At 40.7% G+C, this 21,323-nt stretch overlaps 1 protein-coding gene across 6 annotated transcripts in view; it reads right to left on the reverse strand.

The window, feature by feature from the left end:
• Window positions 1-12,498: 12,498 nt before the first annotated feature.
• sntg1 (syntrophin, gamma 1) overlaps window positions 12,499-21,323 on the reverse strand; it is a 435,268-nt gene continuing 426,443 nt past the window's right edge. For all 6 annotated transcript variants that reach the window (XM_073042629.1, XM_073042607.1, XM_073042638.1 and 3 more), the window contains 2 exons: window positions 15,705-15,815; window positions 12,499-13,523 (listed from right to left, as the gene is read on the reverse strand). In XM_073042629.1, coding sequence (XP_072898730.1) covers window positions 13,389-13,523; window positions 15,705-15,815 — 246 coding nt within the window. In that variant the 3' untranslated portion in view covers window positions 12,499-13,388. The remainder of the gene's footprint in view (window positions 13,524-15,704; window positions 15,816-21,323) is intronic.

Below are 21,323 nucleotides of genomic sequence, written 5' to 3' on the forward strand. Positions count from 1 at the left end.
AATTTTTTCTTTTTTTCTTTTCGCTTTCTCTCTCCCTCTTCTACCATTTCCCACTCTGGCCTCTGACCTTGTCTCCTCATTGCCCCCTAGTGCCCCTCAGTCTTCCATTTCACCCATCGTGTATTTTCCTCTTGTACCAGATTTCTTCTTCTTTAACCCTTTACCTTCTCCACCCATGTAGCTTCATCTATCCTCTAGTTTATTATCCTTCCTCTTCCCCATATTTTTATTCTAACATTTTCCCCCTTTTCAGTCCTAACAAAGGCTCTTGGCCTGAAACTTCGATTGTTTATTCATTTCCATAGGTGCTGCCTGACCTGCTGAGTTCTGATTTCTAGCATCTGCAGAATCTCACGTGTTAACGGTTAGTAAATATGCAGATGACTATAAAAGGACAGTGAAGAAGGTGATCAAAAATTGAAGGGCATCTTGATTAGCTTAGTAAATGGGCTGAAGAATGGCAAATGGAATCTAAGTGTGAGGTGTTACCTCAAGGTAGGACAGTCACAGTGAATAGCAGAGTTCTTGAGACTGCCATATAACAGAGGGACACCAGAGTACCAGCACGATTTGCTGAAAGTGGAGTCACTGGCAAACAGAGTGGTCAAGAGTCAGCCAGGACATTTGCCGTGAAAGTTGAGAGGTCATGGAGTGTCCTGTTCTGGCCTCTCTGCTACAGGATGGTTGTTAGTAAACTGCAAAGAATGCAGGAAACATTTACAAGGATGTTGCCTCGAGGGACTGAGTTGTAGCAAGAGGCTTGACAAGCTAGGATTTTATTCCTTGGAGCATAGGAGACATAGAGGACTTTATGGGGGGCATGGATGGGTTAATGCATATGGTCTTTTCCCAGGGCTGGGAATCAAGAACAAGAGAGCATAAGTTTAAAGTGAGAAAGGAACTGGAGAGGCAACATTTTGACACAAAGTGAATATGTATGTGGAATGAGCTGTAAGAGGAAGTGGTTGAGGTAGGTACAATAACAATATTTAAAAGACAGACGGGTACATGGATTGAAAAGTTTTAGAAGGCTATGGGTCAAACGGTGGCAAATGAATTAGTTTGGTTGGGGCAACTTGGTTGGTATGCACCAGCTGGGCCAAAGGGTCTGTTCTGATGCTCAATGATTATAACTGGTGTCCCCTACCCCATGACAGCAGTGTGTGCTACAAATGATACTGCAAATTCTAGATTGAGTAGTACTGAACAACTCCAATGTGTGCAGTTTGGACAGAATCACTGGGATAGGTTACATGCAAATTTGGCCATACACTTTTATCATCATCCCATATCCTTGCATGAAATATTGTTCACAATTCTATTTTTCTAAATACCACAATTAGAAAAATAGGAAAAAATATATCTTGGTGCTTTGGTAACTCACATGTACTAATTTTAAAACAATACTTTCAGGCGATGGATTTGTGGCTATTGATGTAAATGGTAGAAGGATAAAGCAGAACTACATTATGATCCCTGCAGATAAGAGACCCATAATCAATTAGATGGTTCCCTTGGAAAATTTAGGAAGAAGATTTGAATTCTATTTGGATTTTATTTCTCAATTTTAAATCAGTGGCTTCTTGGGATTTGCTCTGTTCTTAACAAGAAGTGCAAGCTGATGCTATTTCTGCATCTAATGAAAGATATTGGAAACATGCCAGTGTGAGCTCAATAGTTGAAAATAATCTGGCAAATAAAACCCCAATGACGGCCAAAGATATTTGGACAGTTTCCCAAACACTGACCTAAATTTGAAAAGGACAATGATATCAGGAAAAAACATTAGGCTTAACTAATCCACTGAATCAGAACAACATGATGAGTGCTCTATTGACTAAAATACCCGGTTAAACAATTACAACAGTGAAAGAAAAAAATAAAAATCCCAATGAAAGAAATATTGACACTGTGCAGAAAGGATTATTCAGTATTATTTGAGATGATTTAGTTCCTTTGGAGATATAGCAGATGTGTGCTAAAATAAATGCGCCAGAAATGCTTTTAATTTGCACTGAAGGTGGGATGGCAGTTTGATTACTCTTTAAGATGCTGCCCATTTTGGACTAACCTTCGGGAAACAATGTGCTCTTTAAGACAACTGTCTAAAATCTAACATGTAATTTCCAATTCATGTTAAAATACATTAGAATTTTCTAGAGCTCAAGTAAGGAGTCATAGGTGCATCAAATCCCTCCAATCAATTAATTCGATTTTTCTACTCGTATCCAAGTAACTGAGGCCATCATAAATCAAGTATAAAACATTCTGAAGGTAATTCTCAGCCAGATCAAACCTGCATTTGTTCTTGCTGAAGGATGAAACTTGTTTTCATAGATTTCTTGGAAATATTATTTTGCACTGAATCAGTACATATGTTATAACCTTTAGTGTTTGTATAGTATCCTGAATGTGGATTTCCTTCTTAGTATATTTTGTTTTTATACTTTGGAGTGAGAGGTGATGCATATACAAATCAAATCAAAGGTACTTAGAGCTAGGCAGATCAGAATTTAACTCACTTGGATGTCTAAGTACTCAGCCACTAGTGTATATATATCAAAATTTTGCCATTAGCCATCTAATTCTGGCTCAGAAAGGAGGTTTTTGTTTGACAATATCAACTGTTTACTAATTACCAGAAGCTTGTGACTTTGACAATACTACTGAAAATATTGACCTATCATCATTACTTTACACACTGGAATGGAATCCTTTCAAGTGAATACTGACACATTAGACTGTTAGCTTCATCTGTTTTTGCCCTAATGAAACAAGAGAAACAGTTTATAGGTTGACTCTCCATGGTACTGGAGGCAATTGATGGAATCGACCTCTGAATCCAAATGAAACTTACATTGCTTGAGAACAGAATGGGCTTCCATTTTATGGATGCGCATTATCTGAAGTACTAAACACTTGATCCAAAACACCATTGCCAGATGGCTAAGAAACAATATTTTCCTCATTTAACTCCAAAACATAAAACTAATTGGGGAAAAACATGGTGCCAGGAGATGTGTGTGATGTAGTTTTGTTTTTACTTTAGTGAGGTGTGCACTTACGATGGGGTGACATGATAATGTATGCCATTTACGTACTTCTAGAAACATAGAAAAGCGACAGCACAATACAGACCCTTTGGCCCACAAATTTGTGCCGAACATGTCCCTATCTTAGAAATTACTAGGGTTACCCGTAGTCTCTATTTTTCTAAGCTCCATGTACCTGTCCAAAAGCCTCTTAAAAGACCCTATCATATCTGCCTCCACCATCGTTGCTGGTAGCCCATTCTATGCACTCACCACTCACAGCATAAAAAAACTTACGCCTGACATCTCATCTGTACTTACTCCCCAGCACCTTAAGCCTGTGTCCTCTTGTGTCAACATTTCAGCCCTGGGGGAAAAGCCTCTGCCTATCCACACGATCAATGCCTCTCAACACTTTATACACCTCTATCAGGTCACCTCTCATCCTCCGTCGCTCCAAGGTGAAAAGGCTGAGTTCACTCAACCTGTTTTCAAAAGGCATGCTCCCCAATCAGGGCAACATCCTTGTAAATCTCCTCTGCACACTTTCTATGGTTTCCACATCCTGAACTGAGCACAGTACTCCAAGTGGGGTCTGACCAGGGTCCTATATAGCTGCAACATTACCGCTCAGCTCCTAAATTCAATTCGACAATTGATGAAGGCCAATACACCGTATACCTTCTTAACCAGAGAGTCAACCTGTGCAGCTGCTTTGAGTGCCCTATGGACTCAGATCCTCCACACTGTCAAGAGTCTTATCATTAAAAGTATATTCTGCCATCATATTTGACCTACCAAAATGAACCACTTCACACTTACCTGGGTTAATCTCCATCTGCCACTTCTCAGCCCAGTTTTGCATCCTATCAATGCCCCGCTGTAACCTCTGACAGCCTCCACACAATTCACAACACCCCCAACCTTTGTTGCATCAGCAAACTTACTAACCCATCCCTCTACTTCCTCATCCAGGTCATTTATAAAAATCACGAAGAGTAAGGGTCCCAGAACAGATCCCTGAGGCACTCCACTGGTCACCAACCTCCATGCAGAATATGAGCCATCTACAACCGTGCAACTTGCCATGTATTATGTAAACAATAAAGAATGGTTAATGAAACAATATATTTACAATATTACTCAAATATTACTGAAATATGAAATACACAACAGCCACAAAGCAATGAATGCCTTCATCCAAAATATTGTCTTACAATGTGAAATTATGCGGTCCCAAAGCCAACCTCTGCAACACTCCTCTAGTCACTAGGGGCGATCCAGAAAAGGGCCACTTTATTCCCATTCTATGCTTCCATTCCAGTCAGTCACTTTTCCATCAATGGTAGTACCTTTCCTGTAATACCGTGGGCTCTTATGTTGTTAATCAGCCTCATGTGCAGCATCTTGTCAAAGGCCTTTTAAAAATTCAAGCGAAGATCATCCACTGACTCACTTTTGTTTATTGTGCCAGTTATTTCTTCAAGCAATTTCAAAAGTTTTGTCTGCCAAGATTTCCCCTTTAGAAAACCATGCTGACATTGGCCTATTTTATCATGTAGCTTCAAGTACCCTTGTTACATATCTGAAAAAAAATTGTTTCTACTTTTATATTATTGCTTAGGTTACTGTCATATTTCATCTCTCTTTATGGCTTTTTTTTCCAATTTCCTTCTGGTGTTCCCAATCCTCTACCTTCCCACTAATTTTTGCTATATTTATGCCCTTCCTTTTTCTTTTACAGTATCTTTGTTACTGTTACACTTTGTATCTTTGTTACAGTATCTTTGTTAGACACAGTTGTCTCATTCTCCCTGTAGAATAATTCATCTTTGTGATGGATCTTTCCTGTGCCTTCTGAATTTCCCCCAGAAATATCAATCATTGTTGTTCTGCCAACATCCCTGCTAGAGTCCCCCTTCCAATCAACTTTGACCAGCTCCTCTCTCATGGCTCTGAAATTCCCGTTACTCAACTGTAATATTGATGCATTTGATTTTTATCGACTTCTCAAACTTCAGGGTGAATTTAAGGGTTCCTTTACTTAAAACTCCCTAATCAAATCTGGTTTATGACATAACACCCAATCCAGAATCACCATTCTCCTAGTTGGCTCAATCGTAAGCTGCTCTTAAAGAGCCATCTTGTTGGCATTCTAGATATTGTATCTTTTGGGTTCCACTATGGATTTTTCCAATCTTCCCCACATGATTATCACAACATTTCCCTTTTTACATGCCTTTCCTGTCTTGTAATTTGTAGCCCACATCCTGGCTACAGTTTGGAGGCCTGTATATAACTCCTGTCAGGGTCTTTTTACCCTTGCAGTTTCTTATCTCTACCCACAGGGACTCTGCTTCTTCCAGTCGTATGTCACCACTTTCCCAAGAATTGGGTTTCATGCCTTACTAATAGAGTCACCCCATACCCTCTGCCTACCATTTCAATACAACGTGTATCCTTGGATGTTATGATCTTCTTTCAGCAATGACTCAAAAATGCCCACAACATCCTACCTGCCAATCTCTAACTCTGCCACAAGATCATTGACCTTATTCTGTATACTGCATGCATTCAAATGTAACCCCTTCAGTCCTGTATTCCTTACCCTTTTTGATTTTGGCTTCCCTTTTACACGTTAACTCATCTCACTAACTGCATTTTTGCTCTATCTTTTGCCTGCCCTTCCTCACAGTTTCACTACTAGCTGCACATAGTTGTACTTCAATAGCCCCATCTTCAGCTCTATCACTTCTGTTCCCATCCCCCCGCCAAATTAGTTTAAACCCTGCACAATCGGTCTAGAAACCCCGCCCATGAGGTTATTGGTTCCTCTTGGGTCCAGGTGTAACCAGACCTTTTTAGTACAGGTCGTACTTCCCCAGAGAGATCCCAATGATCCAGAAACCTGGAACCCTGTTCCCTGCCCCCAATTCTTCAACCATGCATTCATCTGAGAAGTCATCCTAGTCTTATCCTCACAGGCACATGGCCCAAGGAGTAATCCAGAGATTACTACCCTGGAGGTCCTTCTTTTCAGCTTACTGTCTAACTCACTATATTCTCTCTTCAGCACCTCCTCTCTTTTCCTACCTATGCTGTTTGTAGCAATACGTACAATTGCTTCTGGCTATTCACCCTCCGCTTTCAGAATGCAGTGAAGCTGATGCAAGAATCACTGACCCTGGTGCCTACGAGACAACACACTATCTGGGTGTATCTTTCATGGCCACCAAATGTGCTCCTCTAATTATAGAATCCCCCAATCACTACTGCTTTCCTCCTCTCACCCTTCCCTTCTGAGCCAGAGACCCAGTTGCTGCAACTTCCCCCGGTTGGTCGATTTTTTTCCCCCCCAAACAGTATCCAAAGCAATATACTTATTATTGGGGGAATGGCCACAGGGATACTTTGCACTGGCTGCCCATTTCCTCTCCCTCTCCTGCCTCCTGCAACTTGCAGTAATTATCCAGCTGCAGCTCCAGTTCCTTAACATTGTCTCTGAAGAGCTGCAGCTTGATGTACTTCATGTAGATGCAGTTATCAGCGAGACTGGAGGTCACCCAGGTTCTCACATCTCACACCAAGAACATGCCACTACCCCTGGACCCATTCTCTGTGTACTAACAGGAAAAAAAACTTACTAGAAACGTAGTTACTTAGTTAGAACCTCCGCCTGTGCTTCCCAAGCCGGTTGAGCCAAAGCTCAAACAGTGAACAGTGGCCTGTAACAACAACGGTTGCTCTATTTACATTTCTTTACTTTCATTGGCCGTGTGCTGATTTCAGCCCACATGAAGAAAGCTGAAAGCTCCCAAACTCTTTTCAAATATTGTGCCGTATCACCAACAAATGAACTCTTGTGCTGTTTTCAGCCATTGAAAGAAACCTGAAACTCCGAAGGTCTTTTTAAACTTCACGCTGTCACCAATGAAAAACATCTCACATTGATTTCAGCCCGCCAAAAGACAAAGCAGAGACCTGGGTTCAAATCCCAGCATGAAATTAAAAATATAATGTTATGCCTGTGCCCAACTCTGAGGGGCCGAGGGGTACAGAGTAGCCCCCTCCTTTTTGAGAATCGCAAGATCGCTATTAATTCAGGTCAGGAGACCCAGGAAATGAGAGAGACGTTTGGAATGTCTTGGCCCCTCGGCGATACAAAGCTACGGGAAACGGCCATTGTCTCTTGGAGACGGAATTGTGTATTGAGTACTGGGCTTCGTGGAGGCCCTCAGGCAACGTGGGCTGGTTGGGGGATGGCATCATTCCACCCTGATTGACATCTGAGACCTCGTGAGTGGGGATAAAAGAGGGTCTGTGGGAACAGCCCCTCAGACGCACCAGAAGAAACGCTAGAAATCCTGTAATAGCGAAAGCCGGTGGAAAGCCACGTGCATCCTTTTCCATTTGCTTCGGAATTGGTGGGCCTTGCCACAGAAGAACGGCTTTAGCTAACAACAAAGGAGAAATCAGCCCCAACGACTCTCGAAGGATTGATATCATAAAAGGAATGGGCAAGTTCCCCCGTCTCTCTCTCCAACCAAAAGCTGCAGCTTGAATGAACTGGAGTGACTTTTATATTTCCATTGGACAATACATTATCCCCTAGACAACGATAGAGTTATTTCTTATTGATTATTATTATACCCGCACTTTTAGATTTAGTATTGACAATATATATTATCTGTATGGTTGCATTGATATTATTTTTGTGTATTTTTATCAATAAATACTGTTAAAAATAGTACCATCAGACTTCAACGGACCTCTATTTTTATTGGTAAGTGACCCAGTTAGGGGGTTCGTAACAATAAAAACCCACAAAGTATAATACTTTCAAAATTACAGAATTCTTATGAAAGAAACTTCTGGTCATAGACGGGACTTAGCTGGAAGGGGGCATCGGAAGGCCTTGGTGAGTAGGATTATGGAAGATCCTACAGGTGTGGTGGCATTTTTCAGGAGTTTGTAAGATTCAGTAATGTTCTAAAATTGGTGATATCAACCCAATCATCTTAATATCTCTATACATTATCCCAGGAATCAATCCGGTGAACCTTCAGTGCTCTTCCCTTCATAGCAAGGACATTGTTCCTCAGATTAGGAACCTTAAACTGCATAAAATGCTGAAGATATTATCTCATCAAAGCTCTGTGCGTCTGCAGTACAATAGTACAGCTCCTCAAATCCTCTCTCTATGAAGGCCACTATGCCAATTACCTCCTTAACTTCCTCCTAGAGCTGTATGTTTCCTATCATTGAATGATGCAGAGGTACACCCAAATGTTGTTGCACTTCCTTCCTTGTTCAAACAATCTTTCTCCTTGCCAGTAGTGGATAACAACTTGTTTATCTGCATCTGTCCTGCATTTGCTCATGAAGTGAATCTGTCCATATCAGTCTGCAGCCTCTGCATTTTCCTCACATTTCATTATCCCACTCACTCGGATTTGTTCCCAAAAAAATTGAAAATACTGCATTTCATTTCTTCTTCCTAATTATTGAGATATATTGGAATAGTTGCATCTGATCATTGAACCCTGCTGTGTCCCACTAGTCAGTGTGTGTCACTTGGAAAATGACCCATTTAGTGCTACTCCTTGTTTCCTGACTGCAAATCAGTTCTGTATCCATGTCAATACACTACTACCAATAACACGTGCTTTCATTGTGCATATTAATCTCTTTAATTATTATGTAATTATCACAATTATGTTATATTATTGAACATATTTACAGTTAGTAAAGCACCATTTATTGAAAATTTCAGTAGAATGGCACAAATATTACCGTAGATGTCGGATTATAAGCCGCTACTTTTTTCCCACATTTTGAACAGCTTTGAACTCTGCGGCCTTTAATACGGTGCGGCTAATGCATGATTTTTTTCATGCCGCCAAAAACATTTTGCCTCGTAACAGTAGACCAATAAAATTGATGAGCAGTTCACAGAGGTCCAATGAAATTGTACGATAAATCAAGCGCACTTTCACAATTAAATTATTGTAAATCAGTCATTTGTACTCACCCTCATCAACATGGAAAACACTCGAAGAAAAGCATTGTGCTGCCTTTATGGCAGTTATTTAGTTTATAATATTTTCGCTTAGTAATTCATTTTCTAGTTAAAGTTAGAAGTGTTTTAACTATATTTGTTTTCTGTACTACATCGCGGGATGCTATGACGGTTTCGCCGCGACTTGTGGGAAAAATGCCAGTTTGCGATAAACGGGAAGGAGGGGGGCGAGCGGCATTACGCGAGCGGCATTGGATCTGAGCGAACGCTGCTTTTAAGTTAAAGGCGATCAATAACTTTTCCTGGTAGGCTGCAGTATATATATTTTTTACCAGTCGTTAGGAGATATTGGAATGTTGTTCAGTAAAAAAGTATACGCAACGTATATTTAAAAGTAGCCGCGTTACAGGCACGGTTCAAAAAAAAGCATTTGCAATATGTATTTGTTTATGTTACCATATGGATTTAATTAAAAGTTAAAAAATCCTCACGTGTAATATCTTTCTGTGTAAATATCTCATATTACAACGTGGGACACCTGCGGCCGAAAATCCGGTGCGGCCTGTACAAGTAAAAAATTGATTTTCTTTCTAAAATTAGAGCCAGCGGCTTTTAATCAGGTGCGCTCTGTAGTCCGGAATCTACGGTACTTCCCTACTTGCCGCTAATCACTACTTACCTTAACAAGTTGTAGATTTTACTGCAGGCATGGAATGCTTCATTTGCTGAGAACCTGTGAAAGACATTGAAGATGATGCAGTGACTATCCAATCATCTGACCTTATAACAAAAAGGATGTCATTGATGAATCAACTGCCCTCAGAAATTCATGCTTTGATGTGGTAGGGTTTGCATAATTGATCTCCAGCTACCACAGTCATTTTCCTTCATGTAGGTACGACTCCAATTATTGACGTGATTTTCTCCTTGATGCCCTTTGACTTCAGTTTTAATCATAGAGTTGTTTGACACAGAACTAGGCCACATCCATGTTGATCATTTTGCCCATCTACATTAATCACATTTGCCTACTTTAAGGTCTGGACCTTCCGTGAATTGCCTGTATAATGTGCTGGTCTAAATGTCTCTTAAACATGATCTTTGTAGCTGATTCCATTACATCCACTGGCAACATGTTCCTGATATCAACCACACTCTGTGTATTTAAAAAATGCCCTCAAATCTTCTTTACAATCTTCCCCTCACCTTTAACCTAGGCCTTTACATTTTTTTGCCAGAGACATTTCAGCCAAATGCTGCCTACATATTGTCAGTAGCTCCTTCAGGAATCATGGATTCAATTTTAGAATGACCAGCAAAAAATAGATGAATTTCTACCTGGCATGCTGGGAGATCATGGGATCTTATCAATTAATCTAACAAAAAAGACAGTAATTTGAAGAAGCTGTAAAGAATAGTTTTTCTTTCACAAACAAGATGAACCCAAGATTGTACCTTAGATCATCCATTTTCTCCTCTGTTCGGGTGCCGGTTTCTGTTCTGGTGTAATTGAACTCAGAAGTGGTTGCAATCACATTTCATCACAAAGATATGATATTTTTGTGATATACTGTATAATGTGGGAAATAAACAGCATTATCCACAGATTTATAGTTTGAAAATCCCCAATAAATTTGGCATCAAAGATCTCTAGATGATAAACCTTTCTATTTATTGTTATGGGATCTTAGTGTCAGCAGCAAGGCCAACACTTATTGCCCTTTAACTCTGAAATGTGGGTAGGTGAACCACTTACTTGACCCTTTGCTTTCATATAATAAAGCACATACATAGTTAGGAAGTCTCAAAAGGAACATTTAAAATGGAATGATTTTTGGAAGTAGTACACAAGTGAAGATATACGCAAGCCAAATAAAAGATGGCAATTATGAGAGAGCAAATTGGCAAAATAGATGGTAAAAATATTTAAAAGAAAATGTTAATTATTTTAAGCACATATATATATAAAATTCTCTGCATAAAAACCAACCTGTAAACAGAGGTCTTTAAAATTTATACTTTACTGCAAAGAACACGTCAAAGGCCATCTCAATATGCATTCACTCTACTAAGGAGTGAGGTGAAACGAAGTCAGATGATCAGAAATGATTTGTTCGGAGTCAATGAAATAGAAATTTGTCCAAGGTTTGATCCCATTCAGCAGAAAACCATCTGCCTCTTCTAACCACCTCAAACAGTAAAGCATAAATGTGTAATTGAATGTGGGAATGAAAAGTGTAAATGATTTTAGAATTAGAGTATTTTAGATTTACCTTGTTATAAATGTATCATCAGTATTTTAGGCCACTGAAACAGCAAGTAAAATACCAAGTATAATGACCTCACACATTGCTAATTGTTGGATTAGCTCAGTGTCATTGAAAGCTCAACAGATAAATTAGATTTAGCATGGCTGTCAAGGAAACAGTGAGAATGTTGCTGACTTTTCACAAAACAACAGCAAATAGTTTTAAAATAAGTGGATCCTATGACATATTGGTAATAAGCTGAATGTGGACAATACAGGAGGATATTCAACTTAAACCTTATCATGGAAGCACTTGACTTGTTGTATGCCACAGGAACTTTTGAACTGAAGTGAAGAGAAATTGCATTTGTGGACTGAAGGAAGAAATCCGTAGGTTGATAACCAGTAACTTATTTTACCCAAATATTTCATAATAATGTAAATTGCTTCTCGTTCTTGAGTGGTAGAAATCTACAAAAATCTTTTGATAGTTATTTTAAAATCCAGTTTGTAAAATTTAGACTTCACGTTTAACTACCTCAAAATTTGACTTGAGATTTTGAAAACAGTATGGAAAATACTATTGTCAGTGAATCCCAGGAAATACCAGATGATTTCAGTGATCCCCTTAAATAGAAATACAGTAGGCATTCAATAGATTAAATGCTGATAGCAACAGAACAAAAGGGGCACACAAATAAATAATTCAAAGAAGCAACTAATACTAAAAGAGTAAATGATGCAGAGAAATTAAAAATAATCCCTGTTAGTACAACATAAAGCAAACTTTCCAAGCCTGGAATTGGGATACTGTACATGGACGATTTTTGTAAAATGTAAAACACATGGTGAAAACAGCTCAGCTTGTATAAGGTCTTGTTAAATAGATTCGAAAATACTTAAAGGATAAACAGATCATGTGCAAAAAAGCATAATATCCTCTTATATCCTGGAATTTCATTACGTTGTGTTTATACTGCCACCACCATGGTCTCAACATTACAAACATGTCTGTCTCTCTCTCTCTCTCTCTCTCACTCACACACAACACACACACACAAAATCTGTGGCATTCTTCTGCAAAAGAGATTTGTTTTGTTATTCAACAAAAATGAATTAGTTCATGCAATTTCCTCTTCAAATTATTTCATTACATTCACTTGCAAGGCTTGCGTGGTTCTTTTAATCCTTACTTATTACGAGTTTAAAAAACAAGCTCACATTTTGTTAAAATTTCACTAGCTGTTTTTATCAGAATGTTCGTACTTCAAAATGTACAGTTAAATATGCAGTGGAACAGGTATATTTCTTAATGAACAAATTAGTCTATAGTTTAGGTAATGCTGGTCATGATAGAGAAATGTTAGCTAGATCTTAGCAGCTTTTGACAATGGTTCACAGAAGATTAAATTATCGTTATTTTATCTACAACATTGATTAAACTCTGATTATGTTGATCACAAATTCAGATTTCAATATTTCAGAGACTTAACATGGTAACAGAAAACACTCAGGGCGTATTGTAAAAATAAGTGCATTTTCACTACAAAAATTATTTTACATAAAAATGATCCACTTTTCCTCATTTGAATCCTTAATTTCCATTTATCATATTCCTGTCATTAATATCTTGCATAAACCTCATCTATTACATTAAACTTCTTGTAAATTGATAAAATTTTCCATCTTTGGAACTACAGAAGTACGTTTAGTTGCAGAGTTGCTTATGCAGAATATGTCCAATAAGAAACCTGTGTACGTAGATTGCTTCAATGACTCCCACCATTCAAGAAGTATGCTGTGACAATCTGTGAGGAAGATTGAGTTCAGTAATAAAGTGGGAAAAACCATCATATTTGTAATTCCCTTGAGATTTCAGTTCAATTCATTTAGCGGCTGCAGCTTCTGGCAATTTCAGTTCATCTTATTCAGTAATAGTTTACAACTTGGGGAATAGGAGAGCAATTGTAACTGGCAAACTTTCTCTTGAACTGGAGCCTTATTTAAAATCTCACATGGCTGAAGAGTGTTAAATATTTATCTTCAACAGTAGTGACTCTTCCAAATTGGATGGAAAGACGGGTGTCCATCAGTTATTGTACTTGCTCTTCCCAGCAACTGACTGACTTCCAACATAGAGAGGGTCCATGCAAGCAACTTTGGCAGCGAGGAAGGAATGTATGCAATGCAGTACAGCAAAAAGGTTGGAAAATTCCAGCTCCTGCTTCAAAAAAAATACAGAAAGGATTTATAATTATTCAAATGTAGCACAGAGCCAAAACAACTAAAAGTAGAAATAGAAATGATTAATTTAAACTCTATATCCCAGTCAGAAACTGGATAGGTAGGCAGTTAAAATCAAGTCTAGGATTCAGCTACTAGCACTGCTAACGATCCTAGAGTTTCTGAGCAGAGATATTAGACGGTGACTAATAGCTTGGCGAGAGTTGGGCTTTGAGGTGTGCCTTTAGAATGATTAAAAGAAATCAATGAGAGATCTATAAAGTTCAAGTTCAATTTGACATTCGACCATACGCATGAATTCCAGAACATGGGAGGGATTGGGACCGAGGGTATGAATTCATTATTAGATTTAGACTTTAAATTTGAGGCTGTAGGGCATAGTAGGTCAGTGAGGCTTGGCACAGACCTTAAATTGAGCTTTTGTCCTCAAATCCCCACCTTGTCAAATACTGCCTATTTCATCCTTTATACTGTATATTACAATCATTGCCACTGTCCACTTAACGTAATCCATCCCCTTCTTCTGCACGACTCCAGTGGATCTGTTTGCAAACACGAGAAATTCTGCAGATGCTGGAAATCCAAAGCAGCACACACAAGATGCTGAAGGAATTCAGCTAGTCAGACAGTATCCATGGAAATGAACAAATAGTTGATGTTTTGGGTTGAGACCCTTCTTCAGGACTGGAAAGGAAGGGGGAAGATGCCAGAATAAAAAGTGGTGGGAGGGGAAGAAGAATAGCTAGAAGGTGATGGGAATGGGAAAGGTAAAGGGCTGGAGAGGAAGGCATCTAATAGAAGAGGAGAATGACCACAGGAGAAAGTGAAGGAACAGGGGCACCAGGGGGAGGTGACAGGCAAGTGAGAAGAGGAGGAAAGGGGTAGGAATTTTTTTTCCAGAAGGAGAGATCTACTGTATATTCATGCCATCAGGTTGGAGGCTAGATGAGGGAAGCTCATGGGGTGGTAGGTGAGGACAAGGGCAACTCTATCACTGTTAAGCTGGAGGGAAGATGGGGTGAGTATGGATGTCCTGGGAACGGAGGAGATGCTAGTGAGTGCAGTACCAATGGTGGAGGAAGGGAAACCCTGTCTTTTCTGAAGGAGGACATCTTTCATATCCTGGAAGGGAAGCCTCATGTGGCATGGATGAAGGAACTGAAAAAAAGGAAATAGCATTTTTACAGGAGAAAAGGTTAGAAGAGGTAGAGTCTAGATAGCCACGAGAATTGTTAGGTTTATAAAAGATGTCAATCAACTGTTTGTCTCCAGCATGGTTGGCAAAGTCAGTGATTTCTCTTTCGGGTTCAGCTTTCAAATTTCCCCACCTCAGTTCCCCTCATTCGCCATTCACTTGAAACTCCACCACACATTGAAATTGAATATGTCCTTCCCCCACATATTGCTCACCCATTGAGATCCCAAACAGAATTCCCAATTGAGCAATCTCTTAATCTAAAAAAAGAGGTATAATTAACATTTTTAAGCATTATTGTTGTAAAGGTTTCTTTGTCTACCTGGTTGTAGTTAAGAATGGTATGAATTAGCTTTGGAGTTTAACTACTACTTCCCTTAGGATAAGATCAGCTCGGTCCAGTAAAGATATGCAGGGTCAGTTCTTATCACAAACAAAGTTTAATGGAATTTCACATCTATTCTTCTTTCTTGGTCAAATCCCAAACTGAAAGCTGTTTTCCATGTACACATGGGTCAAAAGCTATGCATTAAATGATGTGCCTTTTCCAATACATTTCCCATGCTTACCACACCTACTTTCTTCACTTTATATCACATGTCAGCAGTCTGTTTTCTGGAAGTCAGTGTGAACAGATTTTAGATTAACAATGCATGGGGGAAATCTGTGTTGCGTTGTCCTTGGGGAACTCAATGGCCTATTCTCCAGGCACAGTAATCACTTCTCTGCAAAAGGACTAAATAACTAATTGAATAACGTGTTCTTCAGGTGAATGCTCCCTTGGGAGAGTTTATTGACTCACCTCTTATGTTAACCTCTTAAATTAATCTGTTGAGTGAAGAGAAGAATTATTCTCACTTTCAAATTCATGGATTTGTTCCAGTCCCGTAAAAAATGCAAATGTACCATAATTACTTTTATATATTGTAAACATGAATTTGTCTATCCATACTCAGACTACATTACCTTTGCTTCAATTTGCTTAGTGTCGAGGCTCTGGAATAAAAATTTAATCTTGCTCTTGCCATCATCTGAAGAACCTTTCAGTTGTGAAAATTTGTATCTCCAGAGAACAGCCTGCAAAAGTGCATTGTGAAATATGGTCAATGGCAAAGAAGTTGTTGGGAGACCGTGTGTTAATATCTTTTCTCATAACACATCCTAATTTTGTGCACCAGAACAACCAACCTTCAATCAAAATGCAATATATTACAAAGAACCCACACAAAATGCTGGATGAGTCCGGGCAGGCAGGCCAGGCAGCATCTATGGAAAAAGTACAGTCAATGTTTCAGGCCAAGACCCTTCGGCAGGATTTAGTTTCAGAGGCAGGACAGTGGAGCAAAATCAGTATTAATATCTTCACTATTCTTCTCTCAAACTTTGATTTGACAAGTTAAGGTACTGACCTACTGATCTGTATTCAATGCTGCACAGTGGAATTTTTCACTAACTGAGTTCTCTGTCCAGGACAACAGTGCCAAATAACACTTTTCATTCATGATTTTCTTTTATGGATTTGCTTCATACTTCATTAATTGTCCTGTCTGCTTCACACCAGGCTATGAGAGGGCAAATATTTTCAGTCTCAATGACAGGATACACTGGCAAATTAATTATAAACAACCCCATTGGAAGGAAAACAATGTTGATGGTTAATTGTATTTAATTAAGGATGAAGTGATTCCAGAATTCCTCAGAATTTATATGGTGCCAACTCTATCACTAGAAAGAAGCAGTATGCAAATACATAAAATACATTTTCCTAATGTATATAAATGTGTATTTATTCACTTTTCATATATGTACTTCATAACTGTGGAATGATCTGTCCAATAATTGGCACAGATTTAGTTATCCTTTGTGCTGGCAAGTCTAGCTTGAATTATCTTTACTCTGCCTCAAGGATTCTATGATCAAGCTCTGTTGTTTGACCCCCTTCGTGTGTATTTGAATGTGATTTGCCAAGTGGGATACGGAGGGAGTTGTCATTTTCAGGGAATATTCCATTGTGGATGCACATGATTGTTCAAGTGAAGAGGCCTATATACTATTTGAGGGTTAGGAGCTCCACAGAATGCCTTGTCCCATAAACTTAGAGGAAAACAAATTGCAGAGTCTTTTATTTCTCAGTTGGTGGATGTTTCCATTTTAAGCCGGCCAGTTGGCAAATCGGTAAGAGCTACTGTAGCTCCATATTCAGTTGAATGCTGCAGTAGCTACACAGTATACTTGGGGGGATATAAAAAAATGATGAGAATGCAAGTTCTTTCTCTCTACCTCATGATCTGTTGGATGGAAGAACAGAACACACAAAGTAGAGGCAGAGGTAAGGCTTGATGGATCTCCACTCTGCTCCACCATTCATTCAGATGGTGGTCTCATCAACCTCTCTGCCAAGTCCCTATAACCTCCCTTGTAACCCAATTATCTAAAAATGTATTGATTAATGTTTTAAATATGCGCAGTCAGAACTTTTAACATTCTCTGAGAGAAGTTTTCAAAAATATCCAACCCTCATCTCCTCGTCTCTGTTCTAAATGGCTGAGACAAGATATTGTCTCATGAGACCGCTAGTCAATTTTTCAGATTGTGTAAACAGGGACTCAGCATCTACCCTGTCAACACCATTCATAATCTTTTCAGTATTAATGAGAACACCGTTCATTCTTCTATACTCCAGCGAAAGTGGCCATTGTTCTCTCATCCCAGAAGCAATCTAATGAATCTATGCTGTTACGAATCTCAAAAAGATGCTTCTCACCTCCAGTCCTCTCGTAATAAAGGTCAAAACACTATTTTCCAACCTAATTGTTTGGTGAACTTAAATATTTATTTTCTGCATCTTATGGAGCTGAAGCTGAATGAACTTCGGATCATTCGTGAGGCAGAGGCAGAAATAAACAGGAGTTTCAGGGAGACAGTCACCCCTAAAAGTCTGGAGGCAGGTAACTGGGTGACTGTCAGGAGAGGGAAGGGGAGTAGATAGAAAGAGCAAAGCATCCCTGTGGCAGTTCCCATCCACAATAAGTATACCGTTTTGGATACTGTTGGTGGGGTTAACCTACCAGGGACAAGTTGTAGTGGTCGCATCTCTGGCATCGCGACTCGACCCTCAGCTCAAAAAGGAAGGAGGGGAAAGAGGAGAGCAGTAGTGATAGGGGATTCGATAGTTAGGGGCACAGATAAGAAGTTCTGTGGCAATCTATGCTGTTTCAAATCTCAAAAAGATGCTTCTCTCCTCCAGTCCTCTCGTAATAAAGGTCAAAACAGCATTTTCCAACCTAATTGCTTGGTGAACTTACATATTTATTTTCTGCATCTTATGACCCTCTCTACACTGATGTTTCTTCATTATTTATAATATCTATGTTTCTTGCCTTCATCAAAATACATATTAATACAGTGTGATCGTGGGACCATCACAGCAGGAGGAGGAGCAAGGGGCTCGGCTGAGCGCTGAGTGCTGGGAAGCAGCTGAGGAGCTGAGGTAAGTGTGCTTTAAAAAGAGCACGGAGCGGGGACACGAGACAGAGTGATTGTGGGACAGTCACAGCAGGAGAGGGAGCAAGAAGCTCGGGTGAGCGCTGAGTGCTGGGAAGCAGCTGAGGTGAGTGTGCTTTAAAAAGAGCACGGAGCGGGGACACGAGACAGTGTGATTGTGGGACAGTCACAGCAGGAGGAGGAGCAAGGGGCTCGGCTGAGCGCTGAGTGCTGGGAAGCAGCTGAGGAGCTGAGGTGAGTGTGCTTTAAAAAGAGCACGGAGCGGGGACACGAGACAGTGTGATTGTGGGACAGTCACAGCAGGAGAGGGAGCAAGAGGCTCGGGTGAGCGCTGAGTGCTGGGAAGCAGCTGAGGTGAGCGTGCTTTAAAAAGAACACGGAGCGGGGACACGAGACAGTGTGATTGTGGGACAGTCACAGCAGGAGAGGGAGCAAGAGGCTCGGGTGAGCGCTGAGTGCTGGGAAGCAGCTGAGGAGCTGAGGTGAGTGTGCTTTAAAAGGGAGTGTGGAGGGCAACTGATGGGTTAAACAGAATGTTGATTAGAGGGAGTGAGTACTCGAGATAATTGTCAGGGACAAATAAAAGAAGGGGTAACTGAAGTGGAGCGGCCGGTGTGTGAGTGGCTCAGGGTAGGATCGGAGCTTTGACTTGACAGGCTTTGGCGAGCAGAGGCTGAGGACAAGCTTGTTCCCAGTGAGGTAAGATTGGGTAGGTTCCTTTAATTAATTTATTTAACTTAAGAGTAGGTAATGGAGGCAGTAGTTAGGGCAGTCGAGTGCTCTGTATGCAATATGTGGGAAGTCAGGGACAGGACCATTGTCCCTGATGACTACACCTGTAAAAGGTGCATCCAGCTGCAGCTCATGACAAACCAAGTTAGGGAGCTGGAGCTGGATGAACTTCGGATCATTCGCGAGACAGAGGCAGAAATAGACAGGAGTTTCAGGGAGACGGTCACCCCTAAAAGTCAGGAGGCAGGTAGCTGGGTGACTGTCAGGAGAGGGAAGTGGAATAGCCAGAAAGAGCAGAGCACCCCTGTGGCCATTCCCATCAACAGTAAGTATACTGTTTTGGATACTGTTGGTGGGGACAACCTACCAGGGACAAGTTGTTGTGGTAGCGTCTCTGGCATCAAGACTGGATCCTCAGCTCAGAAGGGAAGGGGGGGGGGGGAAGAGGAAAGCAGTAGTGATAGGGGATTCGATAGTTAGGGGGACAGATAAGAGGCTCTGTGGGAGAGACCAAGAATCCCAGATGGTCTGTTGCCTCCCTAGTGCCAGGGTCCGCGATATCGCGGATCAAATTCTGGGTTTTCTCAGGAGGGAGGGTGAGCAGCCAGATGTCGTGTTCCATGTAGGGACCAATGAGGTGGATAGGAAGGAGGAGGTCCTACAAAGAGAGTTTAGAAAGTTAGGTACAAAGTTGAAGGACAGGACCTCCAGGGTTGCAAACTCAGGATTGCTACCCATGCCATGTGCTAGTGAGGCTAGAAATAGGAAGATAATGCAGCTAAATACATGGCTAAGGAGATGGTGCAGGAGGGAGGGCTTCATGTTTCTGGACAATGGGGCTTTGTTCCAGCGAAGGTAGGAATGTTTGCACTTGAACTGGAGGGTTCTAACATCCTTGTGGGTAAATTTGCTAGTGTTGCTCCAGGGAGTTTAAACTAGATTTGCAGGGGGAGGGGAACCAGAGTGTTAGAGCAGATAGTGAGGTGGAGGAGGATAAAGGTCATGCGAGGACTGCATGTACAGACAGAAATCAAAGGTTTGTACATGATAGAAATGTTCTTGGGTGCATTTATTTCAATGCAAGAAGTATTGTAGGTAAGGCAGATGAGTTTAGGGCGTGGATTGGCACGTGGGATTACGACATTATTGCTATGAGTGAGAGTTGGTTGCAGGAGGGGCAGGACTGGCAGTTTAATGGTCCGGGGTTCTATTGTTTCAGATGTGATTAAGGGGGAGGAGTGGCATTACTAGTCAGGGAAAGTATCACAGCTGTGTGTAGACAGGACAGCCTGGAGGGTTTGTCTACAGAAGCCATATGGATGAGCTGAGGAACGGGGAAAGTGTGACCACACTAACAGGGTTATATTATAGACCGCCCAATGGTCAGAGAGAATTGGAGGAGCAAATCTGTAGAGAGATAGCAGACCGATGTAAGAAACAGAAAGTTGTAATAGTAGCCACATATTGACTGGGTCTCCCACACTGTGAAAGGGCTAGATGGCTTGGAGTTTGTCAAATGTGCTCAGGAAAGTTTTCTAATTCAATACACAGAGGTACCTACGAGAGAGGATGCAATACTTGATCTCCTATTAGGGAACCAGACAGGTCAGGTGACAGAAATAAGTGTAGGCGAACATTTTTGGTCCAGTGTCCATAATGTCATTAGTTTCAAGTTAATTATGGATAAGGATAGGTCTGGTCCTCGAGTTGAGGTTCTAAATTGGAGAAGGGCCAATTTTGTGGAAATGAGAAAGGATCTAGGAAGAGTAGATTGGGATAAATTGTTTTCTCGCAAGGATGTGTTCAGTAAGTGGAAGACCCTCAAAGGCAAAACATGGAGAGTTTGCAGAGTTTACCGGCTGGTGGTGCAGTGACATCAGCGCTGGACTCCGGAGCGAAGGTTCCCGAGTTCGAATCCAGTCGGCCTGTTCCCGGACATGCTTTCTATCTGTGCCGGGTTAAGTGCCGAGCTCGCAACTCGGCCTCGTTTTTTAAAAAAAGTGCTGTGTAAAGGACGTGGGGGACCACTCACGGAATCTTTCCTCCAAGACAACCACTTGAAAAAACAAGTGGTCTCCAAGGCTCTGGCAGAGTATGGCACACACAAAAAAAAAAGAGTTTGCATGTTCCTGCCGGGATTAAAGGCAAAGTTTACAGGCATAAGGAACCTTAGTTTTCAAGGGATATTGGCAATCTGGTTAAGAAAAACAGGGAGGTGTATGGCAGGTAGAGGCAACAAAGAACAAATGAGGCACTTGAAGGTTATAGAAAATGTAAGAAAATACTAAAGAAGGAAATCAAGAAGGCAAAAAGAAGACATGAGGTTGCCTTGGCAGATAACATGAAAGC

This window comes from Hemitrygon akajei, chromosome 1 (genome assembly GCF_048418815.1).
Source record: "Hemitrygon akajei chromosome 1, sHemAka1.3, whole genome shotgun sequence".
Taxonomy (NCBI): domain Eukaryota; kingdom Metazoa; phylum Chordata; class Chondrichthyes; order Myliobatiformes; family Dasyatidae; genus Hemitrygon; species Hemitrygon akajei.